Here is a 25,796-nt window from a genome sequence, read left to right as displayed (position 1 = left end):
CCCGCTAATTACTATGACGACAAATGATGAACATAGTTCTGACGGCATAAAATTATGACAACATATTCTGACGACCAATTTTCCGTACGCTTCCTACTAGATATTCTGACGACAAAAGTTGGACATAGTTTTGACGGTATAATATTATAACAACATATCATTTCTAACATTTTTGAAAGGAAAAAACTTGCGTAACTCTCACGATATAGACTTGAGGTTGACATCTACGACTTGATGAAATTTCTGAGTTATTAATTGTAGTCTGGAATTTATTCGATACTTGGAAGTTTCTCATTCATCAACTTTTATGACAAGCCCTCTATCTTTGATATCCCCGACACTTCAATATCACGAATAGGACACAGTAAATTAAAAACCCAAACCATATTATCAGATAATTCCGTTTTTTATCAAAGTATACTTCCCCAAGAAAATAATAAACTCAGTGATAATAATTCAACCGGGTGATCAATATTTTTTTCTCGGAACCGTACCCTCTACCAAATGCTGCGCTTTTTATTACTCATTAAATTACTGATTTCGAAATCAAACATGTCCGGGTTTTATGTTATTTCATTTTGATTGAATAGGAAGGGTGCATCTCTAAGCGCGAGGCTTCTTGGTTATAAATGATATTTTTGAGTTCCTTACGCCAACCACGTGCTTGTGGAAGTTATTAGTTTTTTTTTCTCCAATAGACGATTAGCTACCTGTGCTTTAAGTCTGAGCGGCTCGGGTTAATGTACACAGGTCAAGTATGCAACTCAGAAACGTACAAAATACATATTAGGTATTGCTTCATTTGAAAGTCTATTAAAAACCGGGAATAAACCACTGTTAAATTCCCATAAAACAGGTAACACCGGGAAGGGGTTCATGATGGACTTCCTGTTTCTGACATGCTGGCAGAGACGTATAGGAAATTTAAAACACACCAATGTCACGCTTTAGGAAACGACTGTTCTGAACTTGAAGCGACCCTCGATAGAGTTTGAGATAATGTAGGAAATCATTAGCAATGCTATGCAATCTAACGAAAAACACACACAGGATTCAACTACCAAGCATTTAACTAGCCTCATGTGATTGAAGTCTTGGGATCATGAAAAATGCAGCAGTTAGAAAAAAAAGGAAGACCAAGACTTATTTCTGTAAAAAATAAACCTGTCATGACTTGGTGAATTTTCTCCAGGTGAGGATGACTGACAGGTCCGTAGACGGTTTCACAAACTCAACTCAAGTGCGTTGCCTAGGAAACCGTTTGCCTGTTAGGATGAAGAGTAGAAAGCGAAATATCGATGGGAGGGAAAGAAGTCTAAAGGGTCCTCAAAGACTCTGCGTAGCTTGTCTATGATTTTCAGCCGACATCTCTTGGCAATTGGCGGCAGATTATCATTACAAATAGGGGTCAAGCTGTTACGGGAGCTGGGAGAGCAATTCAGAGAAAATAGCAAAAGTTGGCAACCTCTGATTTGGCGAGTTACTCAGGCCTGCTATTAAAAGCGCATTCGGTGACCATTAAGGCACGTGTACAATCGGGTCTGGTGAGAGATGAAGCAGCTTCACTAATGATCGCTTCAACGGTGAAGTCCCCCGACACCGGGAGGTAAAGCCATCTCCGATCAGATGAATCTCAACACACTGATGACTTTCATTATACGTCAAAGTCTGACGCTGATGAGCAGCGAAAAGGCGAGACGTCTAGCACCGAAAATGATAAGGTTGAAGCAAAGTGGCCAAGCGGGGACCGGAGAAAAGCCCACTAACGGTGACGATCAGAGAAATTAGCCCGCTTCGACAAGAAGGCAATTAATTTGTACTTGAGTGAGGCATGCTATCACTCAAAACACCTAAGCACTTTTGACAATAGGGGATGATGATGTCACTCCCACTACTACCACATTTGCAATATTATTCATGCCGCCAAAACGAGGCTAGCTAAACGAACCGGCATTCCTGGTTTTTGCCTAGCGGCGACTTTGGTCAGTTAACACAACCAAATTGTTCTGAATTGGCGCTTTAATTGGCAGTAACCTCTAAGTTGTCTTAAAAGGGGTAACACGCTCTCACTACATGAGTGCGTAGCTATTAAAGAGAACCCTAGTACCATTGATGGGGGGGAGACACGAATTTTTCTCTCTGAGTCTCCGTCAAAAAAAGCACTTGATATAATCAAGTTCCAAGCGACACCCTATCTTCAACAATTATCGCCTAAGAGCTTTAAATGCTGGGAGCGCTGCGGCTGACAAAAACGAAACTCATCGGCTTTCAACAACTCCGATTGCAGAGTGCCAAATAATTATCCCGTCACCAATTGCTCAGACGCAGTGTAAAAGATGAAATCACGTGCAGGGAATCCCCGGAGAGTACTCTTGCCCACCCCGGATTCCGAATTCCGTTAATTTCGCTTCAGTTATTTAATTGAAATATACATATTTTATTCCCATATTAAATTGAATAGTAAATACAATGAAGACATGGCGAATCTCGTCACTAGTCGGTTGATCTGTTTACGCCCGGGTTTCCTTTTTCCGCATTTGCCCCCAATCGAATTAGCAACATGGTTAATGGCCAATTTTGACCAATTCTTGCCTATATTATACCGTTCCCAGTGGCCGGACTTGACTCAATACGACTAGATTGTATCCAATTGAAACGGACATTTTATTGAGCTCTTTTTGACTGTTGAACACCTCATAAATTGAGTGAAATTAGTGATTAGTTGATTTCCCCCCCCCTCCCGAAACTTCAACTCACCAAGAAGTGTCAAAAACTTCACTGTAAAAATATCTTAGAGCTTTGCATGACAGACGTTTTGAAAATGTATCAATTGATCGACAGTCAGCATTCTGACGAAGCCCTGTCAACAGACATAATTTAAGCTATCGTCTAATGGTGACTTCTTTAACGGGGAATACAAAGTGTTTTGTGTTCTAAAGCTGACCAATTTCACAAGTGTTTGCTAACTCATCATCATCGTAGGTTACACAAGGCATCAGATGCCGTTCCGCCTGTATATTTTTTGAAAAATTGCCGACTTCTCCCTTGGTACTTTTAAACCCGTTCCCAAGTCGGTGATGAATTATACTTCCCTGAATTTATTGTGCAATTGTGAGTCGATGTCCTTCAGGACCGTCAAATGAAGTCGACCTGAATCTCAGTGTAGATTTGGAAATCGTGAAATCAGATTTTAAACTGCGATTCAGTTGAGTAAACAATTAAGATAAAAAAAAATGAGTTGCATTTAAACAATAACGAAGACGCGGTGAATAAAAACAGTCGCGGAAACAGTCGACAAAACAACAATATTATTGTCATTTAAATTTTCACGGTTTTTATTCACATTCTTTAGAGTGGACATATTGATAAGGAATTGGATATTTATTTTCGATTTTTAATTTACAAAACAATTTCTATTATGCCTTTTTACTTGACAAATCAATGTAAAACAACATATGCCAATTCTGTTTTTGTAACTCAATAGACTGCAAAACGTGTAAAATCTTTGTTATTGAACGTACAATAACAAACTTTTTGCACATTTATTTTTTTAGCTTTTTGCAATGTAATGAGTTACAAACACAGACTTTGTCCATGTTGTTTCACGTTGATTTTTTCAAGTAGGAAGCCATGATGGAATTGTTTTATAAATTACAATTCCAAAATAAATACCCAATCCTCATCCATATGTCCACTTTAAGAGTACTGGTCATCACATTACAAAGTCAAGATGACTGTCAGTCGTCGACCGTGTATTTGATGATATTTACTGTACTGATGGTTGATTTGATGAAATGAACTTTATTTGAGAACCCGACACAGTGGATGCAACAACGTTTAAGAGACAAGTTTGTAGTTTTCTTTTTCCACTTTCCATTATTACATCTTTGTGATCAGATCACCATGGTAATTATTACATGAGCAATAATGTAAACCATGACACAAGAACAACTGGCAAACTACATTAATATAACATAAATATATAACACAGATTTAAAATTATACAAGCCTTACCTTAAGTGTGGCAGCTGATTGATACTCACCGAGTTATATATATATATATATATATATATATATATATATATATATATATATATATATATATATATATATATATATGTATGTGTGTGTGTGTGTCTGTGTCTGTATCTGTGTGTCTGTGTCTGTGAGTCTGTGTCCTTATATGTGTGTCTGCCTGTGTCTGTGTATCTGTGTGTCTGTATGTGTCTGTGTCTGTGTGTCTCTCTGTATAGTGTGTGTCTGTGTGTCTCTCTGTGTATAGTGTGTGTCTGTGTCTGTGTCTGTGTTTCTTTTGTTGCCTTACCTTTGTACATAAAGCATTTTGAAATAAAAAGATATATCTTTTTGCGTTTATAAAATTTCTCTACGCCTGTTTTGCTTTATAATATTACCAATTTAAAATACAATGTATTGGTAATCTTACTACCTTTCAAACTGATTTGTTACAACGCAGAGAATGGCCAAGTCATAGATTTGTTTTCACAAACAACAACAACAACAACAACAACAACAACAACAACAACAACAACAACACTGTCTAATAGTTATTACTTACCAAAGCTATCGATAAACAACTTACCAAAACTATTGGTAGACAATTGTTAAAACTTACCCAAACTATCGATAAACAATTGGTATAATTTACCAAAACTATTGTTAATAATTCGTATAACTTACGAATCTATTTTTAAACGCCTCGTTGAATGCAAAACTAAATACTGTCAATGTTAATAATAAAGAATGTGCTATTGCATTAAGTTTGTACTGGTGTCAACTATAAAATAATTGACCTTTAGTTACCTACTAGCAATAACTGGAGTGTTACTTTCTGGATCCGACAACTAACGACAAATTCAGTGAAAATTGATTAAAATACCAATAATTAGACGGTGTAAATGTTACCTGAGACCGCTATTTTCTTATAGGGGTCTGAGATGTTATCTAAAGGTTGGTTTGGATCAAAATTAGTATACAGTAACAGGTTGACAGCATGACTGTGGTGGTGGTGGTGGTGGTGGTGGGGGCTGAGTTAAGGGTGCGGACCCAGAATTTATTGTACCATGCTATTGTGTACACAAATGTATACATAACAAATGAATACAGTTTCCAAAACTGTTTCTGTTGCAGCTCGCGCAGGTTGAATAATGGCCGCAAACCACGGAAAAGAACATTAGAAGGCTTGAAAGTAGTCTGCAGAAAGAAAAACTTTGTATGCAATAAACTCCGTGATTTAGTTTCCAAACGGAGTTTTAACATTACATTGATTATCGTACTGTTTTAAAACTCTTAAAACAACTTAAGGCGAAAGTTTTCTATTTTTTTATTGAACGGAGTGATGTTGGTGAAATCACTCTCCACCCTCTATTGTAAGCAGATTTACAAGGAGGTGATAACATACATGGTGTACAATTTATGATTAGTCTGAATCCATGCCGACATGTTCTTAAGATGTGGAATGTCTTGGAATGTTTTTGCTTTCCAGGAGCTAATTGTTTGTAACCAAGGCAATACCGCTGATCATTGCGTCTTACATAAAAAAGTAACAACGACCATGGCAACTTCCTCTAACATTATTGGGAGTATATCAAAAGCCTTCCGTACTGACAACGAAAAAATAGCATGTGCCATGAGAAACGGTCGGGGCGTTCAACACATATACAGACGAACAGAGAAACAAACAGACAGACAGAGAAACAGACAGACAGACAGACAGACAGACAGACAGACAGACAGACAGACAGACAGACAGACAGACGGACGGACGGACGGACGGATGGACAATAGATGGATAAACAAAAACAAACAAACACAGACAGACAGAAAGAGACAGACAGACGGACTGATATAGACTGACAAACACAATACTTAAACTTTATACATGTAAATCTAAGAACTACGATTACATATAAAACAACACGCTTTTAAAAATAACTCATTAAAATGAGATGAGATCATTTCAACATTTATAGAAGATATTAAAACATAGATGACACTTTAGGCTATCATTTTCGTCTTCATGACCCCTCTATGACCTTTGGTGACAGTTCTCGTCACGTTTTAGAGTTGGAAAGATGCCGACTATCTAAAATTAATGAACGATAATCATCAATTTTTTAGACTGATACACCGCACATATGATCATGTAATACGTAGCACATTTGGTTATTCAAGGAAATATGTCTAGATAATTTGGCTCGAGGATGGGGTAGTAAGCTGATTCTCAATTTGGGGGAAAAGCGTGATTATTCTGTAAAAAAAAGGAGACTTAGTATAGAAGGGAATGAGTATAGGTCACGTGACACACTGTCGGTTTCAAGTTGCCCTATTTTAAAGCACAGGTACATCTGAATGATGACGAAAGAGACGGACTGGATTCGAAAGCATCGTCGCGGTGATGTTTGAGAGTGAAGCAAACAATAAGGAAATACGTGAATGTAGAGAGGTAGTCGACAGTGAAAGAGTCAAGGGAACGAAGACGACAACGTATATATATATAGAGAGAAAGGAAGGAAATGTGCAAATTAAAAAAGTACTTTCCACAAACTGGGTCAAGAACAATGGCACTGGTGTCAAAACATGGGTTGTAATATGACGAGAGAAGATAGTGTAGAAGGATATTGAAGGGTAGAGTGAGCGAGGAAGAGGGCGCAGTAAACAGACAGACAGACAGACACATACATTCAAACAAACAAACAAACAAACAAACAAACAAACAAACAAACAAACAAACAAACAAACAAACAAACACACACACACATACATACATACATACATACATACATACATACATACATACATACATACATACAGAAACAAACAAACAAACAAACAAACAAACAAAGACATTGATACAAAGACAGGCAGGCAGACATAGACAGATAAATAGATAGATAGATAATATATGTGGATGGCTAGGTAGGTAGTATTAGGTAGTAAGGCAGGCAGGCAGACATACATACATACATACATACATACATACATACATACATACATACATACATACATACATACAGATATATAAGTAGGTAGGGAGGGAGGTAGGAAGGTAGGTAGGTAGGTAGGTAGGTAGGTAGGTAGATGGGTGAGTGGGTAGGTACATGTAGCTAGTTAGTTATGTAGGTAGGTATAGATAGATAGGGAGGGAGGTAGGTAGGTTGACATGTATGTAAGTATGTAAGTAGGTAGGTACACGTAGGTAGACTGGCAAACAGGCAGACAAGTAGCCAGGCTGCCAGGAGTGTAAGTATAGGTAGGTAGGTGGATATGTAGGTAGGTAGGTAGGTAGGTAGGCAGGTACAATGTAGGTAGCTAGGGTAGGTAGGTAGGCATGTAAGTAGGTAGGTTGGTGGGTAGGTAGGAAGAGAGGTAAATGATATAGTTATAGGAAAGAAGAATGACGGGGAGACACAGAAGAAAAAGGTAGATAGACAAATGTACAGACCAATGGAGCTTATCAGATAACAACACACAAGACATATGGTTTACGAAATGGAGAACAAGAGAACACATTTGTAACAAGTGAATCAGCTTTCAAATTAATTCAATTCACCATATCCATCTTAGTTTTACTCGAAAGAAATTATTAGCAAGAATAATGCAGTCATTACTAGACCGTTGACATTTGGGATCGTCGTTTTGTAAATACCCAAGGTGTCATTAACCGACTGAGCTACACATTCGTATTTTACGGCCATTGACCTTTAACCTATTCAAATGAGTTCAGGTTGGCTTCAATGCGAGAAAACCCACAGTATATTGCTGTTTTAGTTAAATATGAATTAGAGAGTTTACAAAATTAATAGTAGCATTTATAGACAGACGTTAAATATCTCGCATAAAAATATGGATGATTCAATACATTTAAGAGTAGGCTGTGGTTTGCAAGGCCGTTATTTTTGAAATATCAAAAATCCTGCCTTTGATCGTCATAAATTTATGGGCACGGATTTAGCTTTATTGCCGTCGTATTCCAGAAATAAGTCGTTTTCCTTCTGAAGTACAAATGAAATTAATTGATAAGAACCACTCAAGCGATAGTTTTTATTGACAGAATGTTTTACCGGAGGGGGCACGCCTGGATCTTAGCTTTTACCATTCCTCCTTCAGTAAATATTTCGTTGTACTTCTAAAGTTAGAACCAAATATTTCATATATACTTTGCCAATTCAGCTGTGTGTGCATTGAACACTTGAGTGTGAGCTATAGTCTTTTAACTAGGTGCTTTAATACCCTACGTTCGTTGTGTAAATTACAATTGTAGTGTTTAACGTGGTCGATGTAGTCCTAGGTAGGTTGTTGATAGCCGAACAGAGAGAGACACGCTTCGCAAATAGTATTCATTGCTGAACAGAGAGAAATTACGTGTCATTTCAATACTGCCTTTACAAAATTTGTTTACGTTTTTTGTTCTTGAATTGACTCTCGGATTGTAGATCGAGAAGTAATTTTGTATTCCGTCCGATATGCGCGATATAGAAATTATTTTCTTCTTTTTTTCCTGAATTTACTCAGGGATATTGTAGACCGAGAGAACTAATGTCGTATTCCCTTCGATACGCACAGCATAGAATTTCTTTCTGCGTTTTCACGCTTTTTTGATGACTTTTGATTTGTAGACCGAGAAATGATGCATTGTAATTGTTTTCATTTTTGTCTGCATTTTCGAAAATTGTGTACGTTTTTTGTTTTGATGACAATCTGTTTGTAGATCGAGAAATGTTGTCTTGTTTTGTTCGATATGTACTACATACCACTTCTGGTATAACGACACACAATTCACATCAAACAATAACAACTTCACTATAAACTTCAAATAAAATGACAGAAAATTACTATTTTATTATGAAAATTACAAAAATGTAACATACATATAATGATATCATAGCATAATAAAACAAACCTTATTATTCAAAAAAAAAATTACTACAACTAGTAAACAATTCAATAATTTAATTGCAAGTGGTTAGTAATGTAATTCTAAAGAGTCCATTAAAAATAAAAGTAAACGGGGCGATATAATAAAACCCTATTTTGAATAATATAAGCACTTAATATAGAATAAGCTGAATTGAATAAAACAATTCACAAATATATAATAAATAAATAAATAAAAGTTAGAAAACATAGAAACAACAAAGAAATCAATAAATAAAAGTAAGATAAATTAAATAAACTAATCATAAATAAATAAATAAATAAATAAATAAAAAAATAAAAAAATAAATAAATAAGTAAATAAATAAATAATTAATTAATTAATAAAATGAAATACAAAATAATAATCAAAAATAGGAGTATGCTGAAATAAGATAGAAATAGACAACATTAAATGTACATTCAAGAAATAAACAATATGAAACAAAAAAGTACAGAATTGTAATTTCTAACTTTAACTTAGCATAATGAAATGAACACAATGAAGTGTACCGATAGAAATACTGTGTTGTTTTGGACAATGTACAGTAGTTTTTAAAAAAAAACGTCAACAGTCTACTTCCCAATAAAAAGCCGTCAACAGCTGTCAACGAGATCAGCAGTGGAGTGCAGTGTGTTTGTCTGGTCTTGTTTGCATCACGTTCTATCATCCCCTCAACACCATTCTGTGCCCCCGGCCCGTCGCCGATGGTCCTTTTCAATGTCACAATTTTGTTGACAGCTAGGGTTGTTCAATGCGTGGGTCGACCTAATTAATAGCTTTATTGCGCATCTCTAAAAGTTGTCAAAAACAAGGTTCGGAATAAATGTGTTTGAAAGATTCTTGTAATGTTTTTTTTTTCAATTTGTAGAATAATTTTGGAGAGAGAAAGGATTGAGGTAAATGAAAATGGCTTGCCTGAGCGACGAATTGTTATTTACTCTTATGTAACTTTGAGAAAAACATGTCTCGGTATTGTCTAACTTTTGAAAGCTCCAAATATTTGTAGTTTTTAACACGCAGAATTTGGTCCGTGAAACTCTATTCAAGCTGAAATAGCTTCTTCTTCTCGCTATATTTTAGTTTTAAAAAAACGTTATAACTTTTCACCCAGTCGAAATGAAAAGTATAGTGGAGTTTACTGATTGATTCCCAAACCAGTTATAACAATACAAGAGTTGCATAAGCACGGATTTACTGACTATTGAAAGGGGTTTAAAAGCTAGTAATCCCCCGTACAACACAAAGACTTAAACGAAGAAGCAACAGAAACAATTGTACAGGGGTTATTCGTGGTACCCTAACTCACACATAGACTGCTTACCAGGTCCTGTAACTATCTACGTAGTTGTAGTAGTCTATTTCATTTCATTCAACTACCAGAAATACGTGGCAAAAAAAAAATGGCGACACTTTGTTTTCTTATTGTTGTGTTATTGTATCCAATGCGGCAACTTTGCACAACTAAGGCGTCACCGACGTGGAAATAGAAAACATATCTCTTATATAAGTCTAAAATAAAGTCGGATTTAGTAACAACAAGAAAGTCTCCTAGAAAACAAGAAATTTCTTCTTTTTTTCGGCGGGAATGAAATGTGACAACTACTTTTCTTGTTTCTTTTTTTTGTCTATGTGGTCACCTTTGAACCACCATTGTCACCAGAAAGATTATGCGATTTTATGGCAATGTAGTAATTTTTTTGAAATTTGATGTTGTCATCAATGTAGAAATGGGGATCACTTCTACCAGTCTAGAATTAAGAAGCTGAGATTGACAAAATATGTAAAGATATCACCGGCAAGTAAACTTTCGAAACGTGTTTTGGCGCCAAAGAAATATCACTATATTTGTGGTAATGTGGTAACTTTTGAACCCTCACTGTATCATCAAAATAGAAATGATGACAAGGTTTCTTATTCTATAGTGTAAGATAAAGCCGAGATTTAAGTAAAACCCGCTATTTTGTGTTAATGTGGTAACTTTAGAGTCATTATTGTACATGTGTTGTGGTCACCATCATAGAAATGATTGCCACTTCTCTTACTATATAGTCTATGATAAAGCTGAGATTTAGTTTTAAAAAATCACTGATAAACAAATATGTTTTGTAAAGATATTGCCACCAAAAAAATATGGCATTTTGGGGGGAATAATGTAGAATAATTTGTACCATTATTTTGAGTCACACATGGACGTGGGAATCACTTCATTTATTCTATTCTAATATAATGACGAAATTGAATAAAAGTTTACAGTAAGACAACAACTTTTGCAAAACAATCTTGGCGGGAAGGAACATGCTACTGAACGTGAACATATGAGTCAAGTTTAAATAACCAGTGTGACAAGTGGTCACATTATCAGATAAAAGAAAGTTAGAGTGGCAGGCAAAGATAAGAATCACTAGAGTCTTAATGATGTACGTATTGTAATCAGAAGGTAGAACAATAAAACCAACGCAAGGACGAAAGGGGTGTTACGACATTGAAGTAAAAGAAAATGTGAACAAAAGATGAGAATTTCAGTGGCAGAGTGTAAACAACTACAGGGTATAAACGAGATATAGATTGAATGATAATGGAGTGAGTGAGATAAACATATCAGAAACATACCATATATAATCTTGTTATATATGTGATGTGTAGTTCTATTCTTTGGACTTAATTAATCTGTAATAATATGAATAAAAATTACATACATACATACATACATACATACATACATACATACATACATACATACATACATACATACATACATACATACATATATACATACATACATACATACATATATACATACATACATACATACATACATACATACATACATATATACATACATACATATATACATACATACATACATACATACATACATATATACATACATACATACATACATACATACATACATATATACATACATATATACATACATACATACATACATACATATATACATACATACATATATACATACATACATACATACATACATACATACATACATACATACATACATACATACATACATACATACATACATACATACATACATGCACACACTCACATACACACAAACAAACAAACAAACGCATATAAAGGAAAAAACAAAAGAGGGTGTTTTATATAAATTGTACATTTATCTGAGGTTAATATTATCCAAAGTCTTCATTGATTATCAGAAATATTTTCCATACGTGAAAGTTTTCACTGGCAGTATATATCTATGCCAGTGAACAGGTATAAAAGTTGCATTCGAAAATTACATTGCATCTAAATCAAAGTCAGCTGTCTTTTTTTTGTAGTGATTACCATAAATTGGTCCGATTGTTGCATCGGTATATTGGTAGTTGTTTCGATCTATGTCCATTTCATTCATGGAGTTTAAATGACAGAACTTAGAGATGGAGAATAAGCAAACTACAATCACAAAAATCACTTCAGTCTCAGTCATGAAAAAAAATATTTCCTTGTCTGAGCTACAGTAAATCATTTGGTTGTCTTGAAATAGAATTCTCGGTAGATTGATTTTTAGGCGGTTATATTTGATTGACTCGACGGAAGAAACTTTGTCATCTTACGGTTTTCCTAATCCCATCCCAACCCTTCAAGGTATGAAGATGAAATTTGATTTAATGATCTATTAAGTTGATACACAATGACACTTTAATATTTGGAGTCGTGGTCGACAACAAAATCTGTCATTTCTCCAATTAGAGTTATGAATATCTTTCTTACACAATCATAACTAAGCCGCGACTTCTTAAAGCTCTCCGGAAATGACCCTGCTTGGCAACGTATGTGGGAGATTTTCTTGAGGATTCGAACACAAAATACAAGGGTACGATTTCTTGTATCAGGCATGACAGTTTTTCTGATCATCAAAAATTACAAAATGTAATTTCTTTAAAAGATTTTTTTTATAAGGTAGTATGTTAATAATTTACTAAGTGTTTCCAGAAAAGGGGCTTCTCGTTTTAAAGGAACAAATGTGAAAGGCAATTTTGCTGAGGGGAACGGCTTGTATTTTATCTCTCCTACTCGTGCATCTCTCTCAAGGTGCTAGAAAGACAGTCGCCACGATGGAAGTTTTTGAGAGCAATTTCGATTTCGCGTCTAAAAATAATAACTTGCCTATCTTCATTACGCAAACGGTGTCTGATCAATAGGAATCCGTTGAATTCCCAATAAGTTAAGCGAGTTAATTGAAAGAGACTATAACTGTAGGGTCAAGAGCCGGTCTCGGTCAATACTTTTCCTGGTTATCTTCTCAAAATTTTCATTTGCCTCCGGCAGTGTCCATGGCAACACACTGAAACATTCAAAGCAGAACTCCCGAACGTTTAAAGTGTATGGACGTGAACGTGAGGTGGCCTTTAGGGGAAGAATTTAAGTCGAGAAGCTAGGAAGACTTTGTGATCAGTCTACTGCGTTGCCATTTCCGTGTCGTGACCGGGATTTGGCGAGTGTAATGCAAAGTTGAGATGTATTTATCGATCGGTCTTGCCAGAATGTCGTATCGTGCCATGTCGCACTGGGAGAACGGCTAAGCTTACAAGTTTCAAGTATTAGGCCCTCTTCTGTAATTGTCAAGGTATATTCCAGGGCATAAAGCCAGTTTAATTCTAACGCGTGCCTGCCAAGTTTTTCCATTAGTCGAGATCCTCTCAGAAGCCCAGGAAATTCTTCCCAGACGTGCTTCTGTCGTCTACACGGGTCTCCGATCGATTTTTAAAGATTTGTTCAATGGCTAGATGTCGGAGACAAGGCGAGGAATTTATGTTCGTAATTTTACATTTAATTGAAGGAAAGGGTTAGTGTACACATGCGGGTGGCTTTCCTTAAATGAAATAATTGTTATGAAAATATTTTCTGAGACGTAAGGCCAGGAAACATTGATTAAATTAGCCGATAATTAGAGTGGTTCGAGCAGGAACAAGAACGTGCTAAATGGTCAAATCTCCCACACACAAAAATACCTCGCACGCCAACATACTCGAAAGTCACCGTCGGAAGTAGGTATCGCGTTATGATCAACCTTCAGTTAAGTCCCTTGCAGTTATTGATCTACAGGGCTTAGCAATTAAGCAATGCGCTGAAAATCGGAAAATAAAGGCGACCTGTCGTAGAGCGTGTGTCGCCAGCTTTCGTGAAACAAAATACGCTAAAGTCCCTACTGATCACGGCCGCACTGCAGACAAAGTCACCCAAATACAACACTATCCCATGTCGCCGCTCTGGAGCCGACGTTTTTCGACTATACAAACGTGGAAAGAAAACAAGGTTTATTTTTTCAGACATTCCTGGCAAGTGTATTGGGACAGACGTGCAACAAAGTCAGTCTACAAGTTGCCCAGGTGTAAACCTCTTGTTTTAATACCCAACAGTCAGTACAGACGAGAAAGAAATTGGAAGACCTGCTCTTTGATCGCGTACGGTCGCATCTCATTAGCTCATCGTACTGATCAATGTATTTATTGGGGATGACACGGCCACATTTAAATAGAGCTAAAACACGTACTGCTAACTATTGGCGTAAAGGTAACATGTGTAGGGAACGGTATAGTATTCCGTTGTTGACAAAGCACTGCACTGTGTACACGAACAACTCAGAGTGCCCATTTACTTCGACCCACATCTACGTCACCACTCTCGGGAACGATACTACAAATCTTGCTGAGTTTTTTTTTCTTTTTTTTTTTACCGATGTGAAAGTCGTCTGACTATCGATATCTTGAGGTTTCCAAATTGTTTTAGAAAGTGGATCGATTGCAAAGAAATTTAGATAAATTGTACATTACTCACAATTATTCTACCGATCTTTTCCCTTAATATTGAAAATTTTAAGAATATATTTTACGATATTGCTTAAAATCAATACTTTCAACAAATTCCACTATACTTTATAAATCTTAATACTTTTGATGAAATTAGATCAATGCAGTGGAACCAAAATGAAATAAACTATATTATTAATTAAAAGCAATTCTATTAAACTTTTCATAACATTTAAATATCTTAGATTCATAAATATAAACATGAATTTATATCGTTTCAAAGTTTGTGCCAAATCAATTAGGACAGGTATAGGCTTTGCAAAAACCCAAAAGCTGGTCTTCCGGGAGAAGTCGATTGCTTTTAAGTCGAAATTGGCCATTTTAGGTCACCTATATGCAATAATAGCATCTATGACAGAGGTGTGTGACTAAAGATTTGTTGGCATTTTGCCAATATTTTAATGATACGGAGTATCAAAATACAATTCGGTCAAAAACTTGATAATAACACTTGAGTTTGAATCTTGTCCCAAGTACATTCCAAAACTCCTGGTAACCGATTTTTTCCCCGTTTTTTTTTTTATTTTTCTTTCATAACAGGAGTCGTATGTAGATTAACGTACAGTTTGTGTCTTTGTTTCCACTTTAGTCATTAATCCGTGCTTGTGTTAGGGAAGTTGAGAAAGCGTGTGATTAAAAATGTTTTAACTTTTTTCCTGAACAAACAATGTTAAGTCATGCCTAAGTAAATGGCACATCGGGTCTCAATGTTTTTCTTTCGACATAGATGGTATGTCGTGACGCATGGGACCGTCGTGAAATGCTCACTGCGGTTGCCGACATACACTCTCCGTACCGCTGCAGAGTGTGCACTGTCGCTCTTTGTAAATATTTCATATCTGTTCAGTTGTGATTCCAATTTAAAAACCTACTTAGGTAGGAATTCACAACGCATCGCTGAACAAAGCCCTTCCACGAGAAACTTTTAATTTCAAACTCTATTGTTTGTAACATTGCCGTCCATAGCTCCAATGCCTTTGCTTGGATCGAGCGGAGCGTGGCGAATCGAATCGAATCGAAACGTAACGTAACGTAACGTAACGTAACGGGTCTGTGTTTTATAGCGTCTGTTTAATATCGTGTTTTAACCAGTCTTTGGCTAAATCGGACTTAACACTCAGAATGTCAACATCTCGATGACCATATACTTCAATGTTCACTGTGATGATGCTTTGCGACAGCCTGGACTTGACCAACTGACTGATAGACCTACCACACGTGCAACAGAACTTAGAGTTTTTGACAGTTTGGTTTTACGTTTAAAGAAGTGGGCTTAGATGAAAGATCAGTGCTAGGAAAAGAAAACATCACCTTAATGGAACGGACGACAAAGGGGTTGTGAAAACTGGGGTAAACCTTAAGACAAAGCCATCAAGTGGAGATCCGTTGTCCCAATAATTTAAGCAAATAATTCCGCTATTTTGTTTTCAAATTCTTTGCCGTAGTATTTTTTAAGCTGGGTGAAAGTTCCTGTTGGGTTGTTTGGGGAGGAGATTGTTTCATACCCGGATAAGCACGTGGAGGTGACGGAATGATGCCGGTTGCCATGGGTTACCAACCCAGGGCTTCGATCGGCGCTCTTTGCACACAAAGTTTTCTTTGTGGTTGTATTGTGTTAAAGCTAAAAGCGTGAACACTGGGCAAATAGAGAAAGTTCGCTTTACTGGGGGCATAGTTTGTGCAGGCTGGGATGTGGGCGGGCAAATCGTGCTATAACGTCGTTCAGTTACGAGCTAACACGAAAGCTTGCAAACACTGAAGGTGTTCGGAATTCAGGGGCTGTTTTTGCGCATCAGATGACTTTCTATCATTTCTGGGCTGCTGAGCGTCGATTTCTTACACTCCACGGGCTGCATTGAACGGCGGAGGCTTGGCCAATCTCTCAGTCCATCGGGAAAATCTGGCGAGCAACTCAATTGATTAAAAACAGAGAGACTACTAGACGAGTAAATACTTGCTTGCTATAACACCGAGTCCAGCCAATACCAAATGAGAGGCAGCCAAGCGGAAGTCAATGTGATTTGACAGCACTGGATGGAGGCTTGACATTATCAACATCGGCTCCTTTTCACCTTGCAATACGTACTTGCATATCTATACAGTTTTGTCTCTCTTTTTGCTAGCACACTTTATCTAAAATGACACAGATTTGTTATTTTTGCAATGATTGATTTTTATAATTCATGAAGAAAGTTTTTTGTTTACATTTCATTATTTAGATATTGCAAACATGTTGGTGTTTTATGAATGCAATATAAACTTATAGACAGCGAATCACAAATCTCAGGAAGGGTTACAGGAAATCTAGATTTAGTCATTAAAGATATAAAAATAAAAGTGGTATTTTTCGTCCTACTTTACTCTCTTTCTCTGTCTAATAATATTAATAATAATAATAATAATAATAATAACAATAATACAGGCCCTTCTATGTGTCTAATACCTCTTTTCGCTCTTCTCCCTCTCCCCTCATCCAACGATTATACTATGTAGTGTGAGTGTGCACTCTCCCCCTCTCCCTCTTCTTCCTCTCCGCTTATCCAACGATTAAACAACGCAATGTGAACGTGTACTCTGTTTGTTTGTCTGTTTGTTTGTCTGTCTGTCTGTCTGTCTGTCTGTCTGTCTGTCTGTCTGTCTGTCTGTCTGTCTGTCTGTCTGTCTGTCTGTATGTGTCTGTCTGTCAGTCTCTCTGAGTCTCTCTGTGTCTTTCTCTGTCTCTGTCTGTCTGTCTGTCAGTCTGTCTGTCTCTCTCACCCCCCTCTCCCCCCCTCTCTCTCTCTCTCTCCCCCCCTCTCTCTCTCTCTCTCTCTCTCTCTCTCTCTCTCTCTCTCTCTCTCTCTCTCTCAATGAGAAGCTATGGTGATGTGATCGTTTTTTCCACATTACATCGGAATGAGACAGACTCCGACAAGAAGGTAGACTTAGTCATCCGTCAGTATGGCTTCAGGCGTGTTTTGATGGTATAGTTATGAAAATGAGTAATCCTAGGTAAACCGTTGCTGCTAATATTACCAGCGACCTGTTTTGGCGCATTACAGGGATATTTCACACCGATGGCCTTTGCTGGCTACTGCCTAATCCGTGCCCACCGTATTGTAATAAAACGCGGAGAATGTTAATACTTTCACACACGACTTACATATTAAGGCCCTTCCTCTCTGCTTCCTAGACTAAGTCTTTTGAATCAAATGCCTGTGCATAAATACATGGCCAAATTGAGCTCTATATGTTAAATATACAAAGCTAACAATGCGAGGCAGTTTTACACACAAAGGCCGGCTGCAGGTTCGTTGATTTGTGTCCGCACGCCCCGTTTTGGATATTATACCAGCAAAGCGACAAGATTACACGCTTTGGATATAAATTTAGTGGGGAATAAAGGAGATTTGGACTACTAGTACGGTATATTGTGGTAAAAAGGAGGAGCCACATTCTAACGAACTCTACTTTCTGCAGCAACTTATGTGTTTGTTAAATTTTCTACGTGAACCGCTATAATTACTAGCAATACATTGATGTCGAGGCAGTAGCTACGAGTGATCACGTTCGCATGATTTGCGAGAAAAGGAACAGAAATGAAAAGGTGTCTTGGACACAACAGCGCTGGCTATGTTTCTTATAGCCTGTACGTGCTGCAACGTTCGCAGGTAATGTCGTTTCGGTTGCAAGATTGAAGACCGACTCGACCAGACGTAACATCATTACAGAACGGAGAGAGCTGCTGTACGAAATGGCAAGCCCCTGAGCCCTGTGCATCGATGAAAAATCAAGTCAGAAAAAAAAGACGACAATTTGGTAGTGCTAGGCCGGGGGGCACACTGAAAAATTTATAGCAATACATTGTTTACTTGGACAACATGTCATGTCTTCGATCACTGCTTGTTTTGACCGTTTCAAAGGCTGAATACGAAAGTTATTAATGAAGGGTTTTTTTTCAGATAAAGGTCGTGTGAGGTAACTATATTAAAATTATGACAAACTACTTGAGCTAAGTAACAAAGTATTTTGAACAGTGTTTTCGTAGAATTGGTGTAAAAATTAATTGCGCATGCGCAATGAACATCACTTACTTTGGTCATTATTTGGAGTCTCGGCGAATGACAACACATTGGACTGTTGCAGGCGAGAGCTACGATCATTTACCGTACTGCAAGCCGTTTCTCGTAGTTCCATTCTCTACAATATGGTTATTTTGTCCGGTCCCTTGGGGCACTCAGCCAGCCGTGGTGACGCCATGTTTTTCATTATCTGTGTTCTACCTGAGTCGTATAGTGTGCACCGTGCCTCCCAAGCCAACATTCGATAATACATAGCTGTATGAATCGTAGCACTAATCAGAAAAAAATAACGACCATATACGAAAGAAGGTTAAACACGTATATCGTTCACGACGTGCTTTACGCAAGCAAAAAGTACTTGAAAAACACACAATACGTTAAATTCATGCTACGATTTGAACACTCTTTTACGTAATGTCTCTGCGTTCCAACACGTTCACTTTCACACCGAAAACAACACTCAAAAACACTTACACGAGTTATGCCACCCAATAATTCGTTGCCGATAGAATGAACTCTGAATCAGTCGCCGGTGCTAAAACACTTTAAAATCATACATTAAACCTTTAAATGTCACAAGTTTAGCTACACCACCTGAAAAAGGCCCCCGAAAACGACGCATTTCCGTAACTTTAACACCTTGCCTTTTCAACGTGGATCTAGTACGTATATACTGCACTGAAGACGCATTGACGGAACGAACTGCACGAGGACTGCTGTGTATATAAGGCTGTAGTTAGATCAGGGGAATTATTAGCAATTGTAATGAAGGTGGTCGCGAGTTACGATAGTCGTACAATTGTATTAATATTTTATAGTTTATATTGATCAATGGGCGAACATTATGTGGGGTTATTATAATGAAAAAAGAACGGTAGTATAACATAACGACATGGATATTTTAAGCATTCAAAGGGTGATTTCCCAACACGTTGGTTGATCGAGTCTGTCATACCAGCAAACATATCACCGATTTTGCATAGGGCACAACGTCAGCTCTCCGTATACCCTATTTACATAGGGAATCCCTACATGCGCTGTTCACTTTATTCCTCCGCTGTCCCTCTAAACTTTTTTTTTCTGGTTATTTAAAAGGGTTGTGATGTTCTGTCTCAATTTTTTTTTAAAGAACGGATTTTAATTAAAGTGCAAAACGGATACCCGGTTACATCACATTTTGTTTAAATTGAAATGTAGCGTTTTGTCCGTCAAAATCCAACCCCTGCCCTTTCACCGGTGGCGTCCATTTTGGCTTTTTGTTCCCAGCTGACAGTTGAAAAACAGGAAGAACAGCGTTATCAATGGCAGAAATGTGACTCACCTTTTGGGCAGTTTGTTAAGTAGTAAACACAAAGGAAGTGGGCCAGGGTTTTTGTATTCGGTCGAACTACGTTCCATTGTACCGTGATGTGTACTTTACGACTAACTTGATGTACCATAACCATAACTTGGTTCCATAACAGCAACAAATGCATGTCGGATCATGATATTAATTTTTTTCCAAATTTAGATTAATGTTTTCCCAACATGAAACTTTTTTGAATAGTTCATTTTTTTTCCCTCAGAATGGCTCTTTTTATTACTAACATTGGTTAGGAAGTCAACCGATGATAAATTTGAAGTTGTTGTAAAACCGTACTTGACAATTGCGAATTTTGTCGACCTGTGTTTTGTCGATCGTGAATCATACCAATGATTTGCTGATAATTAGCATGGTATCTGAACTGGGTTGGCCGGCGGCGTCTGTGTGTGCCATTTCTGGATTTCCATCCCTAACGCATCCATGTTTGTTAATTCAATTATAAGAAAATGTTGGCTTATTAATACCATACAATACCTTGTCAACAATTTAGCTTGAACAGCGATAAAAATTAACTACTACTCAAGTCGGAATGACGGGCATGCGAAACCTCGAGTCGGTGAGCAACAACACGACGCGACGGACGACCTTCAGAGTGAAATATTCCCTACGAACCTGCTACGCATGACACACATTTAAAAGATAGATTAAAATATGAAGGAACGGAATAACATTGACAGGTGCAAATCACCTAACAGCTGACCGCTCGAGTCGACCAATCTGGGCCTCATTTTGCGAGGTTTTACGCAATTATACTAAAACAGGGGGCTGTCGTTAAAAAAATGTGTTTAAGTTGAAGATTACTGTAAACAATATTAAGGAATATTTGTGGCGTTCATCACTGATGAAAACCATAGTCTATTATTACCACATGCGCAGTAAACGACGAAATCATTCGCTATGTAAACTCAGGGGCCATTTGTAATGCACTTTCTACTTTCACTCACACTGAGGTGTTGTGTCGCATTTTCGTGTTTGCTGGAGCTTAACTCGAGAGAACAATAAACTCTAATTCTGACTCTAACATATAAGGGTTGCTAACACCAATATTGACTTGGTTTGGCGACTCGATTCTGACATTTTGTGGTAACATCCCTTCACAGAAAGATGAGGGGTATCCAGAATACATTCATACGGGCGCTCACGGTAGCGTATCGAGGTTATCCATATGGTATGCTTTAAATAGATTCTCCAATGTGATCTGGCCAAGCTGTGGGAAACCATTGACACCAGGTACAATTTTCACACAGCGAGACCATAACTTGTAAGGCAGAATCCCTTTGTCTCTAATTGCCATTTTTTTCTCGAATACAAGGTACACAATACATGAAGAGTAGTCGCACGATGGTCTACCCAGTAAGTAAACGACTCTAGCTGAATGCTCATTTGAAAAACAACCAAACGGACTTCAACGTTGTTTAATATTTAAAGGTCAAATTTAGGGTACAGCTATAAAAGAAGACGGTACGTTAAAGTCTCTGTGTGTACAGAGTAGGATGTACTCTTATTTTATGGACGTTTTGTGAGACTTATCACGATAGGACTACAAATTAATGTTGGTGTACAACAAACAAACATAGAAAGGGGTGATCCCCTCCGTCTGAAGGTATTTGACTTGATCCAAAGGAGAAGCATTATTAACCAAATCAGCTATTTTTTGTACCTTGGAAATCTATAAAAGGTCAGGTGGGGGCCAATAGCAGACGAGCTACCCTGAGGAAATTGGGTATTTGCTAACAAACTCACACAGTGCAATTTACAACGCCAAGCAGCTGCAGAAGTGTACCTTTTTCACCATTATAATGTCAGAAATCTGGTTTGTTATTCTAGTAATTAGGCACAAGCGTTAACTTTCGACTTAAGCAAATTCAAATAACAAAAGATGACCTATCTAGACCAATACTCAACTCTTTTACTTGCAGCTGACGATGTTTTTTAAAATGCTGGCTATGCCAAACATCAAGTTATTTTTGCCTGATGAAACTAGAAACATTAAAAAAACGTGGTCGCTGCCATGTTGGTTTTTTAACGTAGACTGTCAAGCCAATCCGACTATAACTGGCGTTGACCAGCGTGGTTTCTCTGCAAACCTCACTAGTTTTCTTACAACCAACCCTTTGTCTTCAATCAACAAACCCTCTTGGACTACTACCTAATCCCGATTAGCTGAAATTGTTTGAGTACCTTCAAAAAGAGGTTATAATATCTAGTTGGAGGCATTAATTTTACATTGTTATCATAGTAGCCGACAACGCTATGACACCTAACTGTATGCTCACAAAGTTAAATTTCCTTATGATATAGTATCCAAAAAGACAGCGTAGGAGATAACTGATATTCACTTCCAAAAATCGTATTTATTTTATTTCAAGATCGGATTTTTTGGTACAATCAGAAAATTGGGTTAGGATGGCTAGCTACAATACACTGTAAGTCTATTTTGTCTTAAATTACAGTAATTCTGAGACGGTAAAGAGTCGTGTCTGTTCCTGGTTTGTAGCTGTTAATATAAAATATAGTCTTCATTTCTAGCTACCGACTCCGACACGTTGGTAGCGTAAACAATACTTAAATAAAATTGTCATGACAACGCAGAAGTTTCTGACAGAAGATGAAGAGAAAAAAATAAACATCAAGCATGTCTATAAGGAGTAAAAACAGAAAAGAAAAGAAATTAAATTCTTGAAAATATAAACATTTTTCGTGACAAATCTTATGCACCGAGGCTTTATGTATATGTACACTGGAAAAAGAAACATGGTGGTCATTAAAGGTAAAGAAAAAATCAAGGTATCATATATATATACATCTAACAGTTGTCCAGTGCATTTGCCATAATAACTAAGCTAAATGTATGCTAATCGAACAAGGTTAACTCGGTCTGACCCCTCCCTCCCAACCTCCTTCCCTCCCCTCTTCTAAATCCCCCAGATAAATTTACTAGTTAACTAACAATAACGAAAAGTTTTGTTACCCTGGTCGTTTGGAAGATACTTATACTTAAATAATTTGACCTGCATAATTATTCCTACTTTGGCAACGCCAATGAGTTAATCGCCTTTATAGAAAAGCAAAGGTTTACTCTTTTGACCGATTGACATAAACGATTGTTCTTGTGCTAAATAGACGCAAGATGCAAGTACACAAACAAGAAATCAGACCAACATATACACACAAGAAAAGAACTTACAATTTTGGCATGTAGTAGGTACAAAAAAGGACATTAAATTTCATCGTTTTTGTCATGATTGTTGTTTTGCTAGCAAACATTGTTCTGTATAATAAACCAAGTAACACGTACTGCCTTATTGCAAGCAACTTGGTGGGTGAAAAAAAAATCGCCAGTAAATGTCAAAAAAACAAGCTGCGGGTCTGAGTTGCGTGGTTTTTGCAGCAGAGTTGGCAGAGATAGAGGTATTCCCTAACACTGGTAATATATATGGTACGGTCTCTTGTGTTATGAATGGCCCAAACGTGGGTTCCAGTACATCAACTTTGTGCTTTGTCCAAAGGAAAACTCAATACATAACACACTGAATGGAATTGCTGTCAATAATAAGCACTGGCTCAAAGCAATAGCGTGGTTATACACTAAAACTGGCTGAGGTGTTTTGTGTGATTGTACTCACGGCACAGTCTCAAGTCTTTTCGTTCAACACGACAGTCATTGCGCTGCTTGGGCCACGGAAACCATGTGCGTTGACGGTGGGGATGATGCGACTGTTACTGACCCCTGAAGCGCCGAAGGTCCGAGACCAGGTGACGAATGCATGATGTCTCGAATGTCGGGGGATTCTCGTTTTGTAGAAATATTCGCCGTATACGATGAGTCGGTCGTTACTCCGCTGGTGGGTACAGGGCCTCCTAAAACTTGCTCGACACCGGTGGGTCCAACACCCCCTAATACTGGTGGGGTCATTCTCTTCTCTTTCTGTCGTCTATTACAAAACCACACTCGAACAACTTCTTTTTCTAACTGCAAGTTTTCGGCTAACTGGGTGATTTCTGGAGCGGATGGTTTAGGTTGTTTCAGGAAGTGATTTTCTAGGGCCCCCTTAACAGTCACTTCTATACTCGTTCGCTTCTTGCGTTTTCGACCCTGTGCTGCTATCTTGTCGATACTGGTGGGAGACCCTGTTGTCGAGTCCGCTTCTTCTAACCATTTCTGAAGCAGAGGTTTTAGCTTGCACATGTTCTTGAAGCTTAATTGTAGGGCTTCAAAGCGACAAATGGTTGTTTGACTGAATACGTTACCGTACAGTGTGCCCAATGCAAGCCCAACGTCAGCTTGCGTGAAGCCCAGTTTGATTCGACGCTGTTTGAACTGTTTGGCGAATTGCTCAAGATCGTCTGACGATGGAGTATCGTCGTCTGAAATGTCGTGGTGTTCGCCATTGTGGTTACTCTCCCGTAGATGTGCTCCTAGTTGTGCAGCAGGGTTCATCATGCCGTTAACGTTGACATAACCACCGTGAGGATGGCTGTATACTGAACTGCCTGTACTCATTGGATGTGCTGAAGTTACTGAAGAATTCCAAGCGCCGGGGTGTGGAACTTGAGGATGGTGAGTTGTTCGGTGAGGGACTTGGCCCTGCATTTCGTCTCTACCCTGTACCAGTTGTGTTTTGATGTCTTGCCCAAGTACTGAAGTTGGGATTCCGGTTGGCCATGGACTCGCTTCTGAATGTGGCGTGAGACCTATCCATTGAGGTCCGGCTGGATGGCTCAATGGATGACTGTTACCTACACTGGGTGGTGCGGTCATGAAATCGCTAGCGATTTTCGGCGAGTCTCGCTGGAACATGGTGGCTTGCGACATGTGTGTATGCATGGTGTCCGATGTTGACGTTGTGCAGGCCGCCACTGTACTAGTCGGGTTATACGGAGTTGACGTTGTTGTAGCCATCTCAGTTCGTTAGCTTGCTTACTGATCTGACTTGCAAAACTGCAGCTATGTAGAAAACTCTCTCCACTATAGTTTGCCGCCAGATACATCATGGCGATGAAAGATGTGACCCCGATCAGCATTCTGATTGGCTAATCAACCAGTTGATTGACACTCAAGCTGGCATGAATCGCCTGGTCGCGCGCTCTGATTGGCTATTATCTACTTACCCATTCAGTCGTCAATGACTACTCAACAATGAACTGAATATGTAAATTAGGTCATTAATTTTCACTGAGCAGCTTGCTAGCTTTTGTTATTGTTTACTGGAAAACCACATTATGAACAGTACAAATCATTCGCTTGGGGTGAACAACGTGCTACAAAGCAAAGCAAGGGAAAAGTGTAGTCCCGAATGTTGTTCTGTAGGTAGCTTGGAATCCCTAAGGGCGGGCTCACAGCGGGGAGGTGGTAATGTAACGCTGATTGATAGCCCCTCGCCCCGTTTCAGCTATTTTTGCCACCTTGCGTTGCAATGATTGTGTGGCGCATATACGACCTTATCCTTGCTAAGGAAATTACATCGCACGATTTTTATGTCCGTGCTTTAGTTTCCTGACCGAAGCGCCTTTGTTATTCAAACAATGCATAGACACTTTCTATTTTGAAATTTTATGGCTTCGTTTTATATATCGCTGTGCGCACAGGTGAG

General features: G+C 38.0%; 1 protein-coding gene across 2 annotated transcripts in view; it reads right to left on the bottom strand.

Moving 5' to 3' along the window:
- The window catches only part of LOC144453975 (POU domain, class 3, transcription factor 4-like), a 49,984-nt gene extending 24,828 nt beyond the window's left edge, over positions 1-25,156 (bottom strand). Inside the window, exon 1 of one of the 2 annotated variants that reach the window (XR_013482468.1) lies at positions 18,852-18,978. Coding sequence is in view for 1 of the 2 variants with exons in the window: in XM_078145351.1 (XP_078001477.1) it covers positions 23,864-25,105 (1,242 nt within the window). In the remaining variant the exon portion in view is untranslated. Of the gene's footprint in view, positions 1-18,851; positions 18,979-23,828 lie in introns of those variants that run through there. The other variant, XM_078145351.1, reaches the window with a different exon arrangement.
- Between the last annotated feature and the right edge of the window lie 640 nt (positions 25,157-25,796).

The sequence above is a fragment of the Glandiceps talaboti genome, chromosome 3 (genome assembly GCF_964340395.1).
Source record: "Glandiceps talaboti chromosome 3, keGlaTala1.1, whole genome shotgun sequence".
Classification (NCBI taxonomy): Eukaryota; Metazoa; Hemichordata; class Enteropneusta; family Spengelidae; genus Glandiceps; species Glandiceps talaboti.
This window is presented reverse-complemented; position numbering and strand designations above follow the sequence as displayed.